The sequence below is a fragment of the Melozone crissalis genome, unplaced genomic scaffold (assembly GCF_028551555.1).
Source record: "Melozone crissalis strain CALT ecotype California unplaced genomic scaffold, PUWL_Pcris_2 ptg000075l_1, whole genome shotgun sequence".
Lineage (NCBI taxonomy): Eukaryota > Metazoa > Chordata > Aves > Passeriformes > Passerellidae > Melozone > Melozone crissalis.
Window position 1 is genome coordinate 398534 of NW_026535852.1, and position 18296 is coordinate 416829.

Genomic DNA, 18296 nt, shown 5'->3' on the forward strand with positions numbered 1-18296 from the left:
AGAGGAGCCCAGGGAGAGAGAGGGGCTCAGCCCTGCCTGGCCCTGTGTCTGTCCCTGTGGCTGTCCCTTGTCTGTCCCTGTGTCTGTCCCTGTGTCTGTCCCTGTGGCTGTCCCTTGTCTGTCCCTGTGGCTGTCCCTGTGTCTGTCCCTGTGTCTGTCCCTGTGTGCAGAGCTCAGAGCAGGCCCAGGCTCTGCTCCAGGCCCAGCAATGGCCCCAGAGCCACGGGCAGGGCCTGAGCCCAGCAATTCCCCTCACAGGAGGCACAACTTCTGCCCTGGGCAGGGCCCAGCCCTGAGCAGAGACCAGAGGGGCTCTGGGGGCTCCTCCCTGGGGACATTCCAGAGCCACCTGGACCCAGCCCTGTGCCCTGTGCTCTGGGATGGCCCTGCTGGAGCAGGGAGGTGGCACCAGGGACCCTCTGTGACTTCCAGCCTGACTGATGCTGTAGGAAGGACCCAAACGTGATCACCTGATTTACATCAATGGGGAGCTCTGGACTGAAACCTCACACTCAATTTATGTGACTGAACCTCTCCAGAGAGAGAAAACACCACTGTGCTCCCTCACTGCAACAGTAGCAACTGATTTTTCTAGTCTGAAAGGGGGAAAAAAGAGGCCCAGATGCAGTTTGTGCTGTAATTTGGAAGGAGGTGAGTGTTCAGAAGCAGAAGGAAAATGCTGACTCAGACACACCCTACTGTAATAACTGTAGCCTGCTGTAATCACTGCTCAGCCCCTGGAGGTGGAGAGATGCCTTTGACATTAGCCATAAATCAATCAATTATGCAAATATCAATACTAGCATATTGTTTAATATTCTGCTTTAAAAAAAGTTACGCTTTAAAACACAGAACTTGGGTGGTTTTGTTTAAATCTACTTGAAGCTACACGCAAACAAAGTATTTGTAAAATCTTAGATGTAGCTTTTCTTCCCTGTGTGAGAAGCTGTACTGCTGATGCAAAAACTCATCTTAGGGGCTCTAATTCCTTCTCCCAAGTGCTTGTTAGACGATACATAAACTATCATATCAAATGCAAAGCTAGGAGCAGTAAATGGTGAGTAGAGCATAGTTAACCCTACAGTGCTTTTCATTGGAAAGCTTGTCTTACTTGCCAAACACTTACTGAGATCTTCAAATATACAGTTGTGAAGGAAGCTTTTGAAAAAGTATGAATTCCCTTAGTTCAGTTTCTAGATCTACCAGTGTTGTCATGTGCTGAGTGGTTGGCCAGATGAGATTTTTAACCTTTTTTCCTTGCTAAATATTGCAGCTGGCTCCTTTAGTCTAAAATGAAAAACTGATGGGAGCAAAGGCATAGCTCTCATTTTGGCTGTGAAGAAGAGTAAAATGTCAGTATTTCACAGGTACCATCTTTCATGCTTTACCTGTATTTTTCCATCATCTGCATTCCTGCTGAGGACAGAGGACCAAGCCTGTTCTCTTCAGCCAAGAAAAACATCCAATCATTCCAACTAAATTACTGACCTGAATGGATGATAGACCTTGTGCCTACTTTGCCAACAGTGATTTTTCCCCTGGCTCCTTTCCTCCCTTTAAGCTGTCCAACACTTTGGCAGATATTTGGGCTTTCAACTTAAAGCATTCATCAAAAATAGAAAGTTGCAGAAGAATAGAAACACATTTCAAATTTCTGATGGATTCAAGGTTCTCTTGGTGAATTAATATCAAAGTAGAGGGGGTTTGGTTTCTTTTTTACCAAGAAAATATTAGAACTGAACAGTCAAAATCTTTTAACTGCTTAAAAATACTGTTTATGTGTAACCTCCTAAGATCACTGTGGTGGAACAGTAGACCAGACTATCGAATAGTTGTGTCTGTTTAAGCATACTGCTGGTTATGAAAACACTTGAAGGCGTTTTAATGTTCTGTACTTTGAAAATTGGGTAGGAATTGATCTTCTGGAGCTGTATTGTGCTTGGAAATCCCAGTTCAGTAATATAGGTTTGTCCAGACTGAATGTGCCTCAACAGTTCTGTTTATTTCTAATTTAATACAAAATAGCAATTTTGTTTCTTCATTTGTTCTACAGTGTTTCATGATGTGAGCATTAAACCCCTGATGTCATGTTCCCTCAACAGACACCTTTTCTCTTGATTTTACCAGGAATTCTCTGTGTTATGGGGCAGGATGGGAGTCAAGTCCCTGCCATTGTTAAATGCTCAGTCTTTGTTGCTGAAAGATAAAACCACAACTGTTCCCTAAATTTAAGAAATCCAAATGAAAGTGAGCTCCATGGGTAGCACATCCATACCCTCAAAACAAAGAGCTGTGGAATTGGGAATGTAGAAGCAGCACATTACATTACTTGAAGTTTTCTTAAATTACTGAGCTGGGATTTTAATTTACAGAAGCTTTAGCATGTACTGTAGAACAGAGTGAAATAACACTGAGTAACTTGCAGGACACAGCACTAGGATTTGCTTGTAATTTACCCCAGAGAATGGATACACATGAAAAAAATTGGTTCATTTAAGGTTTTGATGATCACTTGAATGCTTGTCTCAGTGGTGGGAATGAAGGACATTCTTTACTGCAAACTGTGTGAAGGTTTGGGCTCACGTGTGTTAAGAGAGAATGAATTCTCCAGATAAGGAGAGCAAGGCATTTGGTGTAAAAAGGGAGTCTGGTTTTTTATTTGCCTTCACTCCTCAGGAAAATAAACATTGTTTGGTTTGATGTTGGATCTCTGTATCTGGTGGGTGTGTTCCTCACCTCTTCTTACTCCTCTGCCAATAATTTATGTCCTGCTGTAAAAACAAACTAAGGCACTAAACACAAGGGGACAGCTGAGTTGTAACAACCCCAAAGACCCACAATAAGGAATCCCATCCCCTCCTTAGGTTGTCATTAAAGATCAGCAGATCTGAAGATGTATTTGGGTCAGTGTGAGCTGGATCCTCACAACCTGCAGGATCCACACTGCAGTTTTGGGTCAGAAACACTGGATTTGTCAACAGGCACAAATAATACTGGGATGTGTCCTGTGCAGTTTTTGTTTTACAAAACACCTTCTGTATTTTGTTATTTGATCCATTGTTCAAATGTCTAGTTATTAAAATTACAAAGAATTTTAATAACTACCCACTTGAACAGCAGATAAAATCTTTACATTATATTATTACATTGAACACTTGTTGTTTACTGCCTTGCAATTTAATGAAGTCAGAACAGTAAATTGGAAACAACCTGTGAAATATTAATTCCTTTTGTCCCTTTTCTCACACTTTTGTGTTTCTGGATGTTCTGTGCAGCAAAGAAAGCATGGGTATATTTCTTTCATGAGGACTAAGAGATGAAGGCTTGCTTCTCCTTTCTAAAGAATTTTTCTGCCCATACCTGCAACTTCTTAATTTGTGTTTGCAGTTTGTTTGGCTTTATGGTTAAATTTGCCTCGATGGAGACAAGCCCTGTCCTCACCAAGATTTGTCTTAGCTTTAGTGTGAATTTTGACTAAGTAAGGAGTACAAAAATTAAATTACTCTTTGTAGATCAAAGCAATAAAACTACCTGATATTTCCAATGGGAATATAAGCTAAGTAACTTGGTTAAAGTGATTGAGATCCCTTTCAAAGTCACTTTAAAGAGGAGGGGAAGGCTTTATCCCTAGGTCATTGGCATTTTATATCCCACTTAACCCAAGAAGAAATTAGAGTCATTTCACTCCTAACAATATATGAAACTTGGGAATCCGAGGCAGAAGGAATGCCAGGGTGGAAAAATTGCATTTTGAAAGCAAAATACCTTTGCCAAACTTCTTCAGCTTAATGGACAGGTCATACACTATGCAGGCATAAATACTGGGCTTTATTCTTACAATTTCTGACAGATTTTATTTTTTCCTGCTCTTCCTGTTGGGGCTCCAGGCCATACAGACCTTGTGCTGTCTTGCTCTTGAGAGGACTGGATTTATAGTGCTGCTTTTTTGATGAAACTGGCTGGCAATTACAGCAGTTTTGGGGATCAGTGGAATTTCACAGCATTTCCTGCTACTGCATCTCCTTGCTGGTTCTGGGTGTTTTGCAAGTGAAAACTTTCTGCTGTGTGTGTTTCTAGCAGAGTTCTGCTGTTCTTTATGTGCAAATTGTCATAGGGAAAAACAACGTTGACAGCATAAAATAATGCCAAATGTGGATGGGGAAGCAAAATAAGAATCTTGCTCTTGTTTTAACACCTATTTTAGGTCTGGGAGCTCTGGGTTTTGCACAGAACAAGGTGAGAGCTGCCTGGATTTTTCAGTTGAGTTTATTGCAGGCTTTGATTTGCAGAGCTGAGGTTTGAGAGAAGTGCTTCTGGAATTAACTGTGCCATAGCTCCAGGCTAAGACATTCCTGTTGTGAGTGGGAACAGCTGACCTCATGCTCTGACCTCCACAGGACCTAAGTGGATTTATTCATGTGTTTAAAGTCAGCATATGCTTCTGCACATTGCTAAGCCTCAGCCTTGGTGACAAACAACTCCAGATTAATTATATAACAAGGGTGATTACTTTAAGTTAAGGGTGAATAATACCACTTCGCTCAGGATATCCAAACTGCTACTATGCAAGGTGCTGGCATGGTGTGAAAATAGCTGGGAAGGATGATCTGAGGTCTTTCCAGTATTATAATTCTCTATTTCCCAATGATGTATTATGCTCTGTATTATTCCAGGTGGGGTTAAACATTTTTATTTTCTAGCATCAACTGTCATAGTCACTTCTGTGGTGTGTTTTTCTTTCTGTGCATACATAAACTCAAGTTGGTGCAATTATAAAATCTATGATGTACAGATTTATTCTATCACTACAAAAACCTAAGAGGATTTTTTTAAAGAAGTAACTCCTGCTGTACATATAATAAAAGCCAATTGTCTCTGTGTGGTGTGCTGTCCTACATACCCAGGTGTAACAGATGGTTTTCTACCCTCCTTCACTACTTTGACCTGTTGCTTAACACAGAGCATTTAGCTGTTTGTTCAGGAGCAGAGTCCTTTCCTGATAACCCCAGCCTATCAGGCAGCCCCTTGGTGCTTGAGAAATCACCTGAAACACAGATTGGGTAGGGAATCTAATGGCAGAAGGGATTGTGGAGCTCATTCTGGTTACTCAGTATTTTTTTCTCTCAGTTATGTTGTAATATCCTAAATTAGGGGGCAAAGGGGGGGGGAGTTTTAGGGCCTGGATTCTATGGGGAAGACACCAATACTAGAATGAGCCCAGCCTGGGAATTAGGTTCCCTTGTGATGATTTTACTGAAAAGGTTATGTTACAAATCACTGCTGCCACAAAGCCCTGACAGACTGAGGGGAAAAAACCCAACCCCACCACTAAAATACCACAACAAAAAACCCAGCAAAACAAATAAAAGACATTCACGTGAAAATAGCCACAGTAATGTTTCTGTTTCCCTTCCAAAGGTGAGGGCTGTACCCTCTTTTACAAGGAAATGTTACATTCCCTTGCTGGGAGTTACTGCCCACGTGTTTATTCCATATTATCTAAGTGCTTAGCTCAAACTTCCTGATATTAACAAACCTTCATCCTTTTCCTCCCTGCTCTAATCTGTGGCGAGGTTTTTTACCTTGTGTGATGCCATTCCTGTACATTAGCAAAAGTGACAAGGCCTCTCAGGGGGACAGCAGGAATGGATGTAGCTCCAAGTGTGGCACCATGCTCTTCCCTCCAGTTCATCATTCTTAATAAATACAAAAGATCTTCAATTTTTCACCTCTCTACTCAGGTGAGCCTGGCATAAGATGCAATTTCACAGTCTGAGGTTAATGCTGAAAAAAATAATTTGGAGCTGCAGGATCCAGTCTCACATGCATTGTAAATGTTCAGATAACTATACTGAATTAATGTATACTTATTGTGACAAAGTGAATGCACTGCAAGTAGGATAAACCCCTCTGGTGTGCTGGATGCTGGACACAACCAGGCAGAAGTCTATGTGAGTATGCACTGAGATATACAGGGAAAATAAGTAAAAGCAGACTATACAAAAACTACCAGTCAGCTTCAGTCCTTGAAAAAGCAAATAATTTGTACATGCAGTTAGATCCTTAAAAAAAACCTCCCCTTACTACTCCTGTAGTCATTTAAAACTTCTGGTGGGTAATTTTGAAAGAAGAAATGGTTCTCCATCCTGAAATGAACACTCTTTTGCAAAGGACAATATTTTGGAAATTGAAATGCTGTGTTTTCAGTTTCCCCAAGCACTGACAAGACAGTCAGTATGGCCTTGGTGTCGTGGGTACATCAGGAAGAGCATTCCCAGCAGGTCAGGGCTGATGCTGCCCCTGTGCCCAGCCCTGGGGCACCTCTGGCTGCTGTGCCCAGCTCTGGCTCCTCAGCACAGCAGGGCCAGGAGCTCCTGGAGAGGGACCGGGGGAGAGTGACAAAATAAGGGAGTGGAGCATCTCTGCTGTGAGGAAAGGCTGAGGGAGCTGGGGGTGGTCAGTCTAAAGAAGAGAGGGAACCTCATTAACGTGTATAAATAGCTAAAGGGGGATCGCCAGGGGATGGATCCAGGCTCTGGCACAGGATGAGAGGAATGGGCAGAAACTGATGCACAGAACCTCCACCTGTACATGGGGCAGAAGTTCCCTGTGCAGTGACCCAGCCCTGCACAGATTGTCCAGAGAGGCTGTGGAGTCTCCCTTGCTGGGGTTATTCCAGATTCATCTGTGTGCTGTGGGATGGCCCTGCTGGAGCAGGGAGGTTGGACCAGCTGACCCACTGTGGTCCCTTCCAGCCTGACCCATTCTCAGAACACTCTTTACACATCTCTTTTGAAAATGTTACTTGGGATGGGTAACAATTGAGAAAGGCTCTGGCCGTTTCCAGCTGTTAAAGATGTATCCAGATGTGAGAAGAGCACATTCCCTGGAGAAAGCAGAGCTGGTGCCAGCTTCCCACCACCTTCTGAGCTCCAGTGGTGTTCTAACAGTGAAGGCTGAGCAGTCGCACCATGGTGGCAGGGAGCACTGCATAAGGCTTTGGGGTGACTCCACTTCAGGCAACATTTCTCAGCAGAGCAAAAAATGGGGGCATCTACAAAAAGCCTGCATGCTTCCTGCCCTGGCCACTGCCTGGAGTGGTGAAATAACTTGAAGGTTTAAACTTCTTAATGATTTGTGCTGGCAGGCACAGCAGGGCTGGGCACTGACAGACCCTGGTAATGCCAGAATGTGAGATTTAGGAATCATAGAACCATTTCAGTTGGAAAAGACCCCCAAGGTGATCAATCCAACCCTTGACTGATGCCCACCTTGTCCCCAGCCCAGAGCTGTGACAGTGTTCACAGGGGTTCTTGGATGAAGGAAGAGACAAGGATCTGACTTTATGTGTTCAGAAGGCTTGTTTTATTATTTTATAATATATATATAACATTAAAACTATACTAAAAGAATAGAAGAAAAGGTTTCATCAGAAGGCTAGCTAAGAATAGAATAGCAAGGAATGATAACAAAGGTTTGTAGCTCGGGCTCTGTGTCTAAGCTAGCTGGGCTGTGATTGGCCATTAATTACAAACAACTACATTAAACTAATCAAACTCTACCTGTTGCATTCTACAGCAGATAATCATTGTTTACATTTTGTCCTTGAGGCCTCTCAGCTTCTCAGGAGGAAAAATCCTAAAGAAAGGATTTTCATGAAAGATGTCTGTGACACAGAGCACTGAGTGCCACATCCAGGCACTCCTTGGACACCTCCAGCAATAGGGACTCCAAACCTCCCTGAGCAGCCCCTGCCAATGTCAAATTATGCTTTATGTGAATAAATTCCTCCTAATGCCCAACCTGAACCTCCCCTGATGCAACTTTAGACTATGTCCTGTCATCCTGGAGCGCTGAACCTCAGAGAGGCTTGGAAAGGAGGCACAGGTGCTCGTGTGCATGGCCAGGGCTTGGGCCCACCGAGAACCTGGTGTGGCTTTTGTCCAGAGGAAGGGAACAAAGCTGGGGAAGGGTCTGAAGCAGAAACTCTCTGAGGAGTGGCTGAGGGAGCTGGGGGTGTTCAGCCTGCAGAAAAGCAGGCTTGGGGGTGATGTTACTGCTCCATACAGCTCCCTGACAGGAGGGGACGGCCAGGTGGGAACTGGGCTCTGTTCCCAGAGAACAGGGGGCAGGAAAATGGCCTAAGCTGTGCCATGGGACAGACAGGTGGGACATCAGGAAGAATTTCTTCACTGATGTGATTTAACACTGGAACAGGCAGGTCAGGAACGTGGTGCTGTCCCCACGCCTGGATGTGTTTAAGGAAACACTGGATGTGGCTCTCAGTGCCATGGTCCGATGGACAGTGTGAAAAACACCAATCACTTGTTTTTAAAATTTTAAAAGTTTAATAGTAATAAAATCGTTATAAAATAATAATACAATTAGAGTAATAATAATTTGGACAAATTGAATTAGGACAATATGAGACAATAAAGACAAAGAGTTACAGACATCTGGGTACCTTTTTCGGGGCAGCAGAAAAAGGACCCACGTTAACAAAGGATTAACCCTTAAAAACAATATTCTGTTGCATATTCATACACCTCATACATGATGCATAAATTCCATTCAAATACAGGATTCTGTCTGGTCACCATCAACTTCTTACTCTGGATCCTATCAGCGCCTTTGAGGCGGGAAGGAGTTTGTTTCTTCTGATAATGGAGCAATAAATTCTTTTTCTGTGAAAGATTCAGGTGTCCTGTGGCTGCTGTCTCACTGCGAGTCCTTTCTTTAAAAAAAGTATCTTACATAGCATAGTTTCTATTTCAACATTTTTATAACCTAAAACCATATTTAACACACTACTTAGGAGAATTTATACAGCATTACTTTCTAACCCAACACATGTAATATTCATTTTAATATTTGCGAAAAGCCAATCATAAAATACGCATTTTTCACAGAAAAAGTGTTGGGTCATAGCTTGCACTGGATGGTCCTGGAGGTCTTTTCCAACCTATTCGATCCTGTGGTTCTGTTTCAGCCAGCCCGCTCCCCGGCACTGCCCGTGAGGAGACGGGAGAGCCACCCGGCTGCTCCGCCGCCTTCAGCGGGGTCCCCCCGCCTCCAGCCCGGCCCGGGGACCTGCGGGGGCTCAGGGGTGGGACCGGCCCGGGAGGGGACGCGGGTGGCGGCCCCGCGGGCGCTGAGGCAGGGCCATGGCCGGGGACGCGGCCGGGGTCAGGCCCGGGGCCGGCCCCGCCGCACTACACTTCCCGCCCTGCTCCGCGCCCGCCCGCGCCGGCTTCCGCTGGCGCGTGGTTTCCGGAGCGGATCGGAACCCGGAGCGCGGATCCGATCCGGGTCTGGCCATTCCCGGGGCAGGTAACGCCGGCTCCCCGCGCTCCTCCCGCCGCGCCCCGCGCCCTCCCCGCCACCCCCGCCCGGGACCCCCCGCGCCCGCCCCGCCGCGTCTCCTCCCGCCGCTCCCCGGGACGCGCGGCGGGGCCGGGGCGGGCGCGGCGGCCGCTCCGAGCGTTCCCGGGGCGGCGGCGGTGGCTGCGGCCCCGCCGCCTCCTCCTCCTCCTCCGCCGCCGCCGCCTCCTCCAGGCCGCCTGTTCTTTGTTACAGCGGCCGGGAGGGCGGTAGCGAAGGGGGCGAGGCGGGTCCGAGGCAAAACCCGGCGGAGCCGCTCCCGGATCCCGGGCCCCGACGGGCTCCGGGCGGCGGCGGCGGCGGCGCGGTCCCTGAGGGGAGGGCGGGGAGCGGGCGCGGGGCGATCCCCGCGGGCTCGGCCGGGCTGGGCACGGAGCCCTGGCGGCCACGGGGATGCGGGGCCGGCAGCGGGGAGCGGCTTGGCCGCAGGGGGTTGGCGATGGAGGGGGGTGGGAGCTCCCAGGTGCGAGGGCGTGATCCGGAGGGAAGAGGCTGGGAGCGGCAGGAGGAGGAGGAGGGAGGTGCGGGGATGCTGCCCTGCCCCGGTGTGTGCCCTGGGAGAGGGTGCGGTGGAGCCCGAGGAGACAAAAGGAGCAGAGCCGCTCACAGAGCCGCGGTCTGCGGGGCTCCGCACACGTGAAATTTCCTGCAGCACGCTCCTTTTCTGCTCGGGGCCATTAAACTTTGCGCGTAGTTTATTCGCAGCATCGCGGCAAGCGCTGGGAAGGGCAGGTGGCACGGACCCCGCCATGCCCCCATGACTGGCCTAGAAATCGGCTCCCTCCTCAACAATAATTGATAGAATGACCCTAATTTTTTTAAGAAATACAAGGCCTCGCTGTAGTTCGCCAGATGTTCTGCAATTCCTTTGAGCGGTGGCATGAACAAGTTTTACTACATCATGAGGAAAATTGCATTTTTAAGCGCATCCTTCCACATACGTATGTGCAGCACCCATCTGCTTGTGCTCTCAAGTTATTCACTCTCATAGAAGCCCATTCTCAGACTGAAGAGAGGAGAATTTTAATTCTACCTTGTTGATCATTAAGTTCAAACACAGATTTTCAGGCATTCTGTTAATTTTTCTGACCTACTTTTAAAAAAAATCCATTAGCAAGATCAAAATGGCTCAACTTAGCACTTGAGCCTGATGTCTTTATTCAGCACTTTATAAGGACAAAGTGTGATTTTACATCCATTCTTAAATTTTTACAGCTCAAGTGGTTCCCTGACAGTATTTCTGTACATATTGGGCTGCGAGCAGGTACCTGTGATGCTGCAGCTCCTCAATATCTTAATTTGGGTTCCCTCAAGTTCCAGATATGCTCCAAGGCTTGTGTTGCAGCTGGAATTTTTGTGCATAGCTGTGTGGCTCTACTCTCAGGCATAAAATCACTCCTCTAATTATAAAAACCAAAAAACGTAGTTTTCTGCTCTTTTGCTGCCATCAGAATTAGGCTTTGTACCTGGTCTAGTTTCCTCTGTCTGGCTTTCCTCCTGATTATTGACTGCTGATGATTACTCTCTGTTTTATGTAAAAAATACCTGCAACTCCCAGAAGCTTTGCAAGACAAGAGCAGAGTTCGGAGATGAGTGACTTCACGGAGTGTTTTTGTGTTACAAATGTTTGAAAAGGAAAAAAAAATAGACCCTGTGGCCCTTAGCAGCAGCAGATGAGGGCAAAAACAGCCCTGTGTTCAGTGCCACCATGTGAGTGGCACATCCTGACTGTTTACAGCTGGTGGCATCGTGCTGTGTGGTTTGTTTCCAAAACCCCTGGGGAATACAGCTGAGATCAGGGAGGAGGGGCTGGAAAGCGCTTGGGTGAGCAGGGTGTAAATCAGAATTGTGGAGCAGGCAGCGGTGTGTGTTGGGGAGCAGGGGTGAGGCTGGACCAGGAGTGTTGGGAGTGCAGAGCAGCACGAGTCCGTCCTTGCTGCAGGGAGGGAGCTGCGCTAATGCAGAGCTGAGGCTGCCCGAGGCACCTCTGAGGGCCCTTCACGCTCCCTCCCCATCACCTTGAGCAGCGCTGGTGATTTCTCCACCCCTTTGTTGCTGTTCTCATCCGATGGCTCCTGTGATGTCACTTGTCCCCAGTCTCTTTGCCAAGGATGCGACAGAGGGATGTCCCGGAGGCTGAATGCCTTTGGTGGTGTGGCTGCACTGAGCTTCTGAACCATTCATCAAGGCCATTATTCCTTAATTCACCCATATTTAGGATTAAAGTTTTGTAAGGACACAAACTATCTAAAAACAGCTGGGCATACCCCTCTTGAAATAGTGCAAAGCATAAAAAAATAAGTGTGTTTAAAAAGCAAAGCAAACCATTTTTGACAACAGCTTACATCACTTGTTTTTGCAGCGTTGTGCTTGGACTCTCCTCAATACCTGTTGCATTATTCAGGAAAAGAGCTTTTGGGGAAATTTCCTGAGTTGCTGTTCCTGCTCAGCACTGAGCTTTTGTATAAATGTTTGTTCTGTTATTTGAGCTTAGTCCCCAAAAGCTGCAGCCAGGAAAGGCCCAGCTTGTGCCACGGATGGGGAGTGTTTGCCCCTGAGAGCAGTGAGTGTTAGGGAGGGATCCTGCTGCTGACAGTGGAGTTAGGAAGGGCAGTGCTTGGAGAGTCCTGATCCTGAGCAGTGCCTGTGCTCCCACATTTCTGGCTTGGCTTTTGTTGCTTTATCTGTTTTCAAACAGGGCTCTGCGAGTTTGGTGTGTCATGTTTGCTCTCCCTCTCAGAGATTCAGGCTCTTACTCCTTCCTGTCCTCCACTTGCTGTTTTGCAGCCTCACCTCTCTCAGACTTGGGTCATGATCTTTTTGTTGCTTTGCCTTTTTTCTGATGCTTTGGGAAAATTGCTTATTTGAGGAGGAGAGTGTTCTTTGGGTAGAAAAGGGAAAAACTCTCTTCTAGGTCCTGCTCATATTGTGGTCTTAGCCATACATAATCAGACTTTGTGCCAACCGTAATTTAATTGTTGAGGGGCAATAGTGTTCATGCAAGTATTTAATACAGACTGACACTAATGAAGTGAATATGGATTAACCTTATTTAAGTGTGAAATCAAATTGGTTAGGTACCATTTCATAGAAGGCCAGTGACAGAGGCAGGGTTTTATTTCCCCAGGTTTTCTGGTGCTCAGTACCACAATATGCCTTTGCCTCTGGAGGAGGTCTGTGGCTGTATCTGCAGTTTTTGAGATTACTGTGCTTATTAAATAAGTTATCTGCCTTTCAGAGATAATTTTTTAAAACTAAATAAAATGTTGCAGTGTTCAATAAAATGTTGCACTGGACCTTGTTCCTGCAGTGGTTGCTGCTGACCTGGATTATCCTCTGGCCCTGCATGTTCTGAGACTCCACAGGAGCTTTTTAGCAGGGGATGCAGGAGTGGCTGGAAGTTTGTCAGAGATGGGGAACAGCAGGAGACAGCATTTCCTCACAGAGAAATGCCTGAGAACCCACAGACATTGAGGCTTCCTTGGCAGTGATGTGTGCAACACATGTAATGATGCAGCAGTCTTTGGGGCTTTTAAAAAGCTTTAATTTCTTTATTTTCCATTGATACTCCTGCAGAGACATTAATGTGTTTGGGTGGGTCAGCATCATTACTTCACAAAGGAATGTTAATATGATACAGAAAGTAAAAGTCAATTCAGAACTAACTTTTTCTTTTGTGTTTTGGCAGGTTTAAAATAATGGCTGAAGATGGCAGTGAGGAGATTATGTTTATTTGTAAGTATTAGGAAAAGGATCTGATTCTCACTGTATGTGACTTGTCTACTCAGGATGCCTGAAATTAAACCAGACATAAGATTTTATTTAGAAAAATTGCTCTTTTTAAAGGAGGCTCATGCATCTAATGGGTGAATAGAGAGGAGTTTGTGTAATTTAAGCATACACATTCTGATGCTGTTGGCAAACACACAATGAAAGCTCTGAATGTGAGTGAGCAGCACAGCTTTTTCATGGCTGAAGCGAGTGAGATTGAAGATCTCACCCTGGTGTAAGCCCTTTGTTGATACAACCAGCTCTAGCAGCCAGGGCTGTCTGGGGATAGCTCTGACCTCTGGCCTGCCTTGGGATTGCACCTCCCCAGCAGGGGCAGCAGACTCAGAATTCCTTCAGAACAAGTCTGAGATGCACCAGCTGCCCTGGCAGGTTTCCCTCATGGCATTCACTGCCTGTGCAGCCTTGGGTGCCACACTGATCCTGTCCTCTGTCGGCAGCCTGGGCAGGCAGGACCTGGTGTTACACTGGAAAAGGGTTAAGGGATGTAAAGTCCTTGTGTGAGCACAGAGGGCCCAGATGTTGTGGATCCAGTCAGAGCAGAGCACAATGGAGCACATCCTTGGTTTTAGGATCCACATATTTTACCTCTGATGGTTCCACAGCTGCATTTATGTCAGCTGTCAGAAAGTTGAATTTTCTTCCTCCCAGGGTCAGGAAAGTTGAATTTTCAGCTTCCTTCAAAACTAGTGTTGACTGTTTGCCTTTTTACTGAGATGCAGATACCAGTAGTGGTTGCCTTATCTTCCCCTTCACAAAAGGATTCTGGTGGACAGCAAAAAGAATGGGGATATGATGCCACTCCTAATTAGATAGAAGGTGTCACACAGAATTTTTTTATCCCTTCCAGTGGGGGCTGTGGTCACTGGGCTTTTTCTTGTGCTCTCTGCAATTAGTTTTTCCCATGGAATATGGGGACTTTATGTTCTGAAAAAATGAGTTGCTATAAATGGCACTGTGCACTCCCAATAATAAACATCCTTGAGTATGTATTTCATAGACAAGAGAATTTGGGAATTTTTCTTTTTATTAAGTGTTTGAGTATAGTCTCCCTGGGGTATTTTTTTAATATTCCCATGCTTGTTTTTGTGTTTCTCCTGTGGCTGTAATCTCTTGAAAGTGTCACCTATGGTGGGTGTAACAGCTTTGGCTGCTGTAGGGCATCCCTTGGATATTGAGCTGTGCCACACAATGTCATTGTCATATTCCCCTGGCCTTGGTCATTGCTCTGCAGAGGAGTGAGAGCAATGTGTGCCTTATTCCTGCCTGTAGCTGTGGCCAGTGCTGTCTGCACCTTTCAGGGGCTTATCCTTGCAGGGGTGAGGAGTGCCCTGATGCAGTCAGATGAGGAAAATGACAAAGTGCTTTTTTCTTTGGACAGCAAAGCCTGTTGGAGAAGCTGTTACTCAGGCTATTCCTTCCTGTCCCCTTGGTTATGACAACCCTTTATGGATGACAGTCCATTTCTTTTCAGCAGTCAGGTTTACACATTCCTCTGTCCTCTCTGGTTTGGGAAATCTGCTTTTAGCCCAGATTATTTCAGTAATATTTTCAGTAATATTGTTTCAGTAATATTTTTCAGTCATAATTTCAGCAGCCTGGGCTACAGGCACACCTGGAAAGGTGGAACAGTGAACAGGACAGCTGTAGGCTGAGCTTTGGTGCTGCTGCTCTGTGAGTAGTACTTGCCCATGGATCCTTTCTTCTGGTACAATAACTCTGTGGTGCTGTACAGCAAGCCAGGCTGGGAAATTCCTCCTTCTGAAAAACCATGTGAAGAGCTGGTTCTTTCATTCCTTGGCTCACCAGAAGGCAGCACAAACAGGAGGCAGTGACCAGGCTTGAGGGCTGCAACAGCCAGAAGTACTGTCAAATATATGTATTTTTTCACTACTAAGCTGGTTTTGCTGCCAGAAGAAATGTGAAGCAGTTTGAAATCCCTTGTTTTAGAAGTCCTTTTGTTCACTGGGATGAGTAGAAGCTTCCAGCTGGGAGCACAAAGTGGCTTTGCCAGAGGGGATATACCTTGGAATGACTTGGCTTTTGTCATGTCTTCCCAAAAAAGGTGCAGTGACCCTTACATTACACATTTTCTGGGGTTTTCCTGACTTGCCCTTGTAAGCTTGCAGCTCAGATGCAAAAGGCAGCACAGCAATATAACCCCTGTGTGATGATCTCTCCTGAAGCTGTGTCAGCAGCTGACCAGGCAGGGCAGTTTGACAGCTATTTTTTCCCAGTGAAGCAGTGTATAAGCATTTGGAATCCTGTTAAGTTAGCTTATTTTAGAAAGCCTCAAATTATCCTCGTCTGAAAATTGTTTCTTAGGAACCACTCAGTTCTGGGTAATTTACAGCCACTTAAACTGAAAGTTAATTTAGCTGAGCTGACAGTGAATTAGGTGGCCAGAGTGTGTTGTGCAGCAGCTGACTTGTCTGGAAAGGCACCAGGAGGCACCTTGGAGGTGTCTGTCCTGCCCTGTGGGTGAGAAATGCGTGTGGCCAGGCAGGGCTGGCCATGCTGGTGCCCTGCTGAGCCCTGTGCCAGTTCTGCTGCTGGTTCTGGGTTTGTGCCTCTGTCCTGGTTTAGGGCAAATTTGTTAAAGAATCTCCAAAGGGGGCCCCTCCAGAAAGCAAAACCCACACGGCCCCTCCCCCCAACCGGTTCGGGAAAAAATTCCTTGGAGAGAGGTGGAAAGAACCTGTTTATTTCAGGCACAGCACCCCCCAGCACACAAAATGAACAATACCAGATGACACCGCTCTGAGAAAGATGACAAAATCAGAAAGTCTCTTTCGGGGGTGGTTGCTCTGTTCTCAGTCCCTCCGGCGCTGGGCAGCTGCTGCAGCCAAACCTTCGGTTCCCGGGTCCCAGTCCGGAGCAGGTTCGAGATGGTCACAGGAACAGGAGAGGAGGAACAGTCCAGGAATGGATGTGGACTGTTTAGCTAGACCTAGCTAATAAGCAGAGGCCAAAGCGAGAGCAGAAAAGCAAGCAAGCAAAGCAGCAAGCTGAAAGCGAGAAGTGAAAAAAGACCCTATGTACTGCCTGTCTCTGTGTCCCTGATAAGAGAAACCCAAACAAAACTTCCACTCTTCAGAGCCGGTCTTAAAGGCACAGAACAGAGGAATGGGGATACAAGCATCATAACGTCACCCCAGGACAGCCTCCTGTCACTGCAAACACCAAGCTGTTCAGAGCAGCCCAGCTCCTGGGGAAGGCAGTGGTGTGGTTTTCTTCAGCTGCCATGTGTTGCAGCACTTTATCTGAAGAATAATGCCATCTTTAAGCAGAATATTTACTGTGGGTGTAAGGCATTCATTTGCCTTGGTGAGAGAATTGAAACAATTGTCTTCTGATGTACTGATCACAGTGTGTGTTATCTCACCTACACAGGTGCCAGCTATCCACTCAGTGTTCAATTATTTATGTTCTTTTAAGCAGTATAAATAAACATCTGCCTCTCTGTGTATGTGTTTTACCTGGTGCTAGGTTTCTTTTGAAAGAGAGAGGAAACTGTCTTAGAAAAATGTTTTCCACCAACCTTTTCTGTCTGGTTCTTTGTAGGGTGTGAGGACTGTGGGCAGTACCACGATTCAGAGTGTCCTGAGCTGGGCCCAGTGGTGACAGTCAAAGACTCCTTTGTATTGAGCAGGGCAAGGTAAGAAATGTTTGTGTTAATCCTGACTAACCCAACACCCCCATGTTAGTCCTTTAAAGCATATTTGCTGTTCGGTGGATGTCACACTGACAGCTGGAAACTGAAGTCCCAGAGGATGACAGAAATCTATGGAAAGCACATGGCCTTGATTAAATAGAAAAATTGATGCACACACTTAAGTGCTGCACTGAATAGAAGCCAAAAAAAAAAAACTTGCTGCTCATCAGGACTCTGTTTCATTGCTGAGGTTTCTGGCAAGGAGTCAGGGTGCTGCCAGATGGGGTGATGATTTCTGTCATGGTTGAGTACCTGCCCCTTTTATCCCCCTTAGATACACCAGATTCATTTCAGAGAAGTGTGTGAGGATTTCTCATTCATGTGTATGAACTCTCTCATTCTTCCACTTAGAAGCAAAACAAGTTGTTCTCATTATTGTGGGGCTTTGCAAGCGATTAGGGGTAATAGTTCTGTCAGCAAATCTGTGACAGCACAGCAGAAACACTCATGTTTGCCAAAAGAAACAAATAGACTCAATCTAGTTGGGAGAAAACAACACTGAGTAGTGATTTTTACAGGGAAAGACAATCAGGCACTGTCAGCAAAATTCATTTTAAGATGCAGAATGCCAAGGAAAAGAAGCCAAGGAAAGGAATCAACTATTATGAAGGTGTAGTGCAGATCCAAAAAGGGAAGTGTTCAGATGGTTTTGTGTGTTATATAATGTGTGCAGGGCTTCCATATTTCTTCTTGGGAAGTCACAGGCAGAAAACAGGCATGTGGGCAGCAAGTCTGGCACATCCTGCCTGTGTGGGCTGTGCTGTGTATTCCCAGCATCATTTTGGAGCAAATTCTGATGTGCTGGGTCTGCCCCCTGGGTGCCACAACCCCTTGGCCAGGGCAGGATGCTCCTGGTGCCCCACCAAGTACAAGCAGGAGCTGCCCCTGCTTTTCTTGGCCTTCCCAGAGGAGGAATTTCCCTGCAGCTCCTGCCAGGCACTGCCTTCCTGGGCCTGGAAACGTTCCCTGGATGATCCCCTGCAGCAGCTGTGCATGGATAACAGCCCTGGCACTACAGGTGCTGAGGGGCATTTAAAAATGCCCCTTGGAATAATAGAAGGAGAGGTGCTTTTATTGTATACAAAAAATGGGCAGTGCAGTAAGTCTCTAGCCTGTGCTACACACATTTCATGACAAACTACTATTTCCTACCTTTTTCCGTTTTTTAACTTGCACTTTCATGTCCAGATGTTCCAACTGGGAGTGTTTGCAAATATGGTGCCTGCACTGGTTTTCAATCTCCTTTTGACATGCAAATGCAAAGTTTTCCCTGGTGGAAGTGTGGGCTGCTGGACCATAGACTTGAAAGCAGCATTTTAAATTGATTTTTTACAGATAAATGTATTTATTTTCCTGAAGAGTTTTCAGCTGAAATCAGGTAAGGTAAGAAAAGGACAGAAGAAATTTAATT

At 46.1% G+C, this 18296-nt stretch overlaps 1 protein-coding gene across 5 annotated transcripts in view; it reads left to right on the forward strand.

Annotated features, from left to right (window-relative positions):
- The first annotated feature begins 9252 nt into the window (after positions 1-9252).
- The window catches only part of PRDM15 (PR/SET domain 15), a 32871-nt gene continuing 23827 nt past the window's right edge, over positions 9253-18296 (forward strand). For 4 of the 5 annotated variants that reach the window (XM_054290043.1, XM_054290042.1, XM_054290044.1 and 1 more), the window contains exons 1-2: positions 13032-13116; positions 16735-16828. In XM_054290043.1, coding sequence (XP_054146018.1) covers positions 13080-13116; positions 16735-16828 — 131 coding nt within the window. In that variant the 5' untranslated portion in view covers positions 13032-13079. Of the gene's footprint in view, positions 9331-13031; positions 13117-16734; positions 16829-18296 lie in introns of those variants that run through there. The other variant, XM_054290041.1, reaches the window with a different exon arrangement.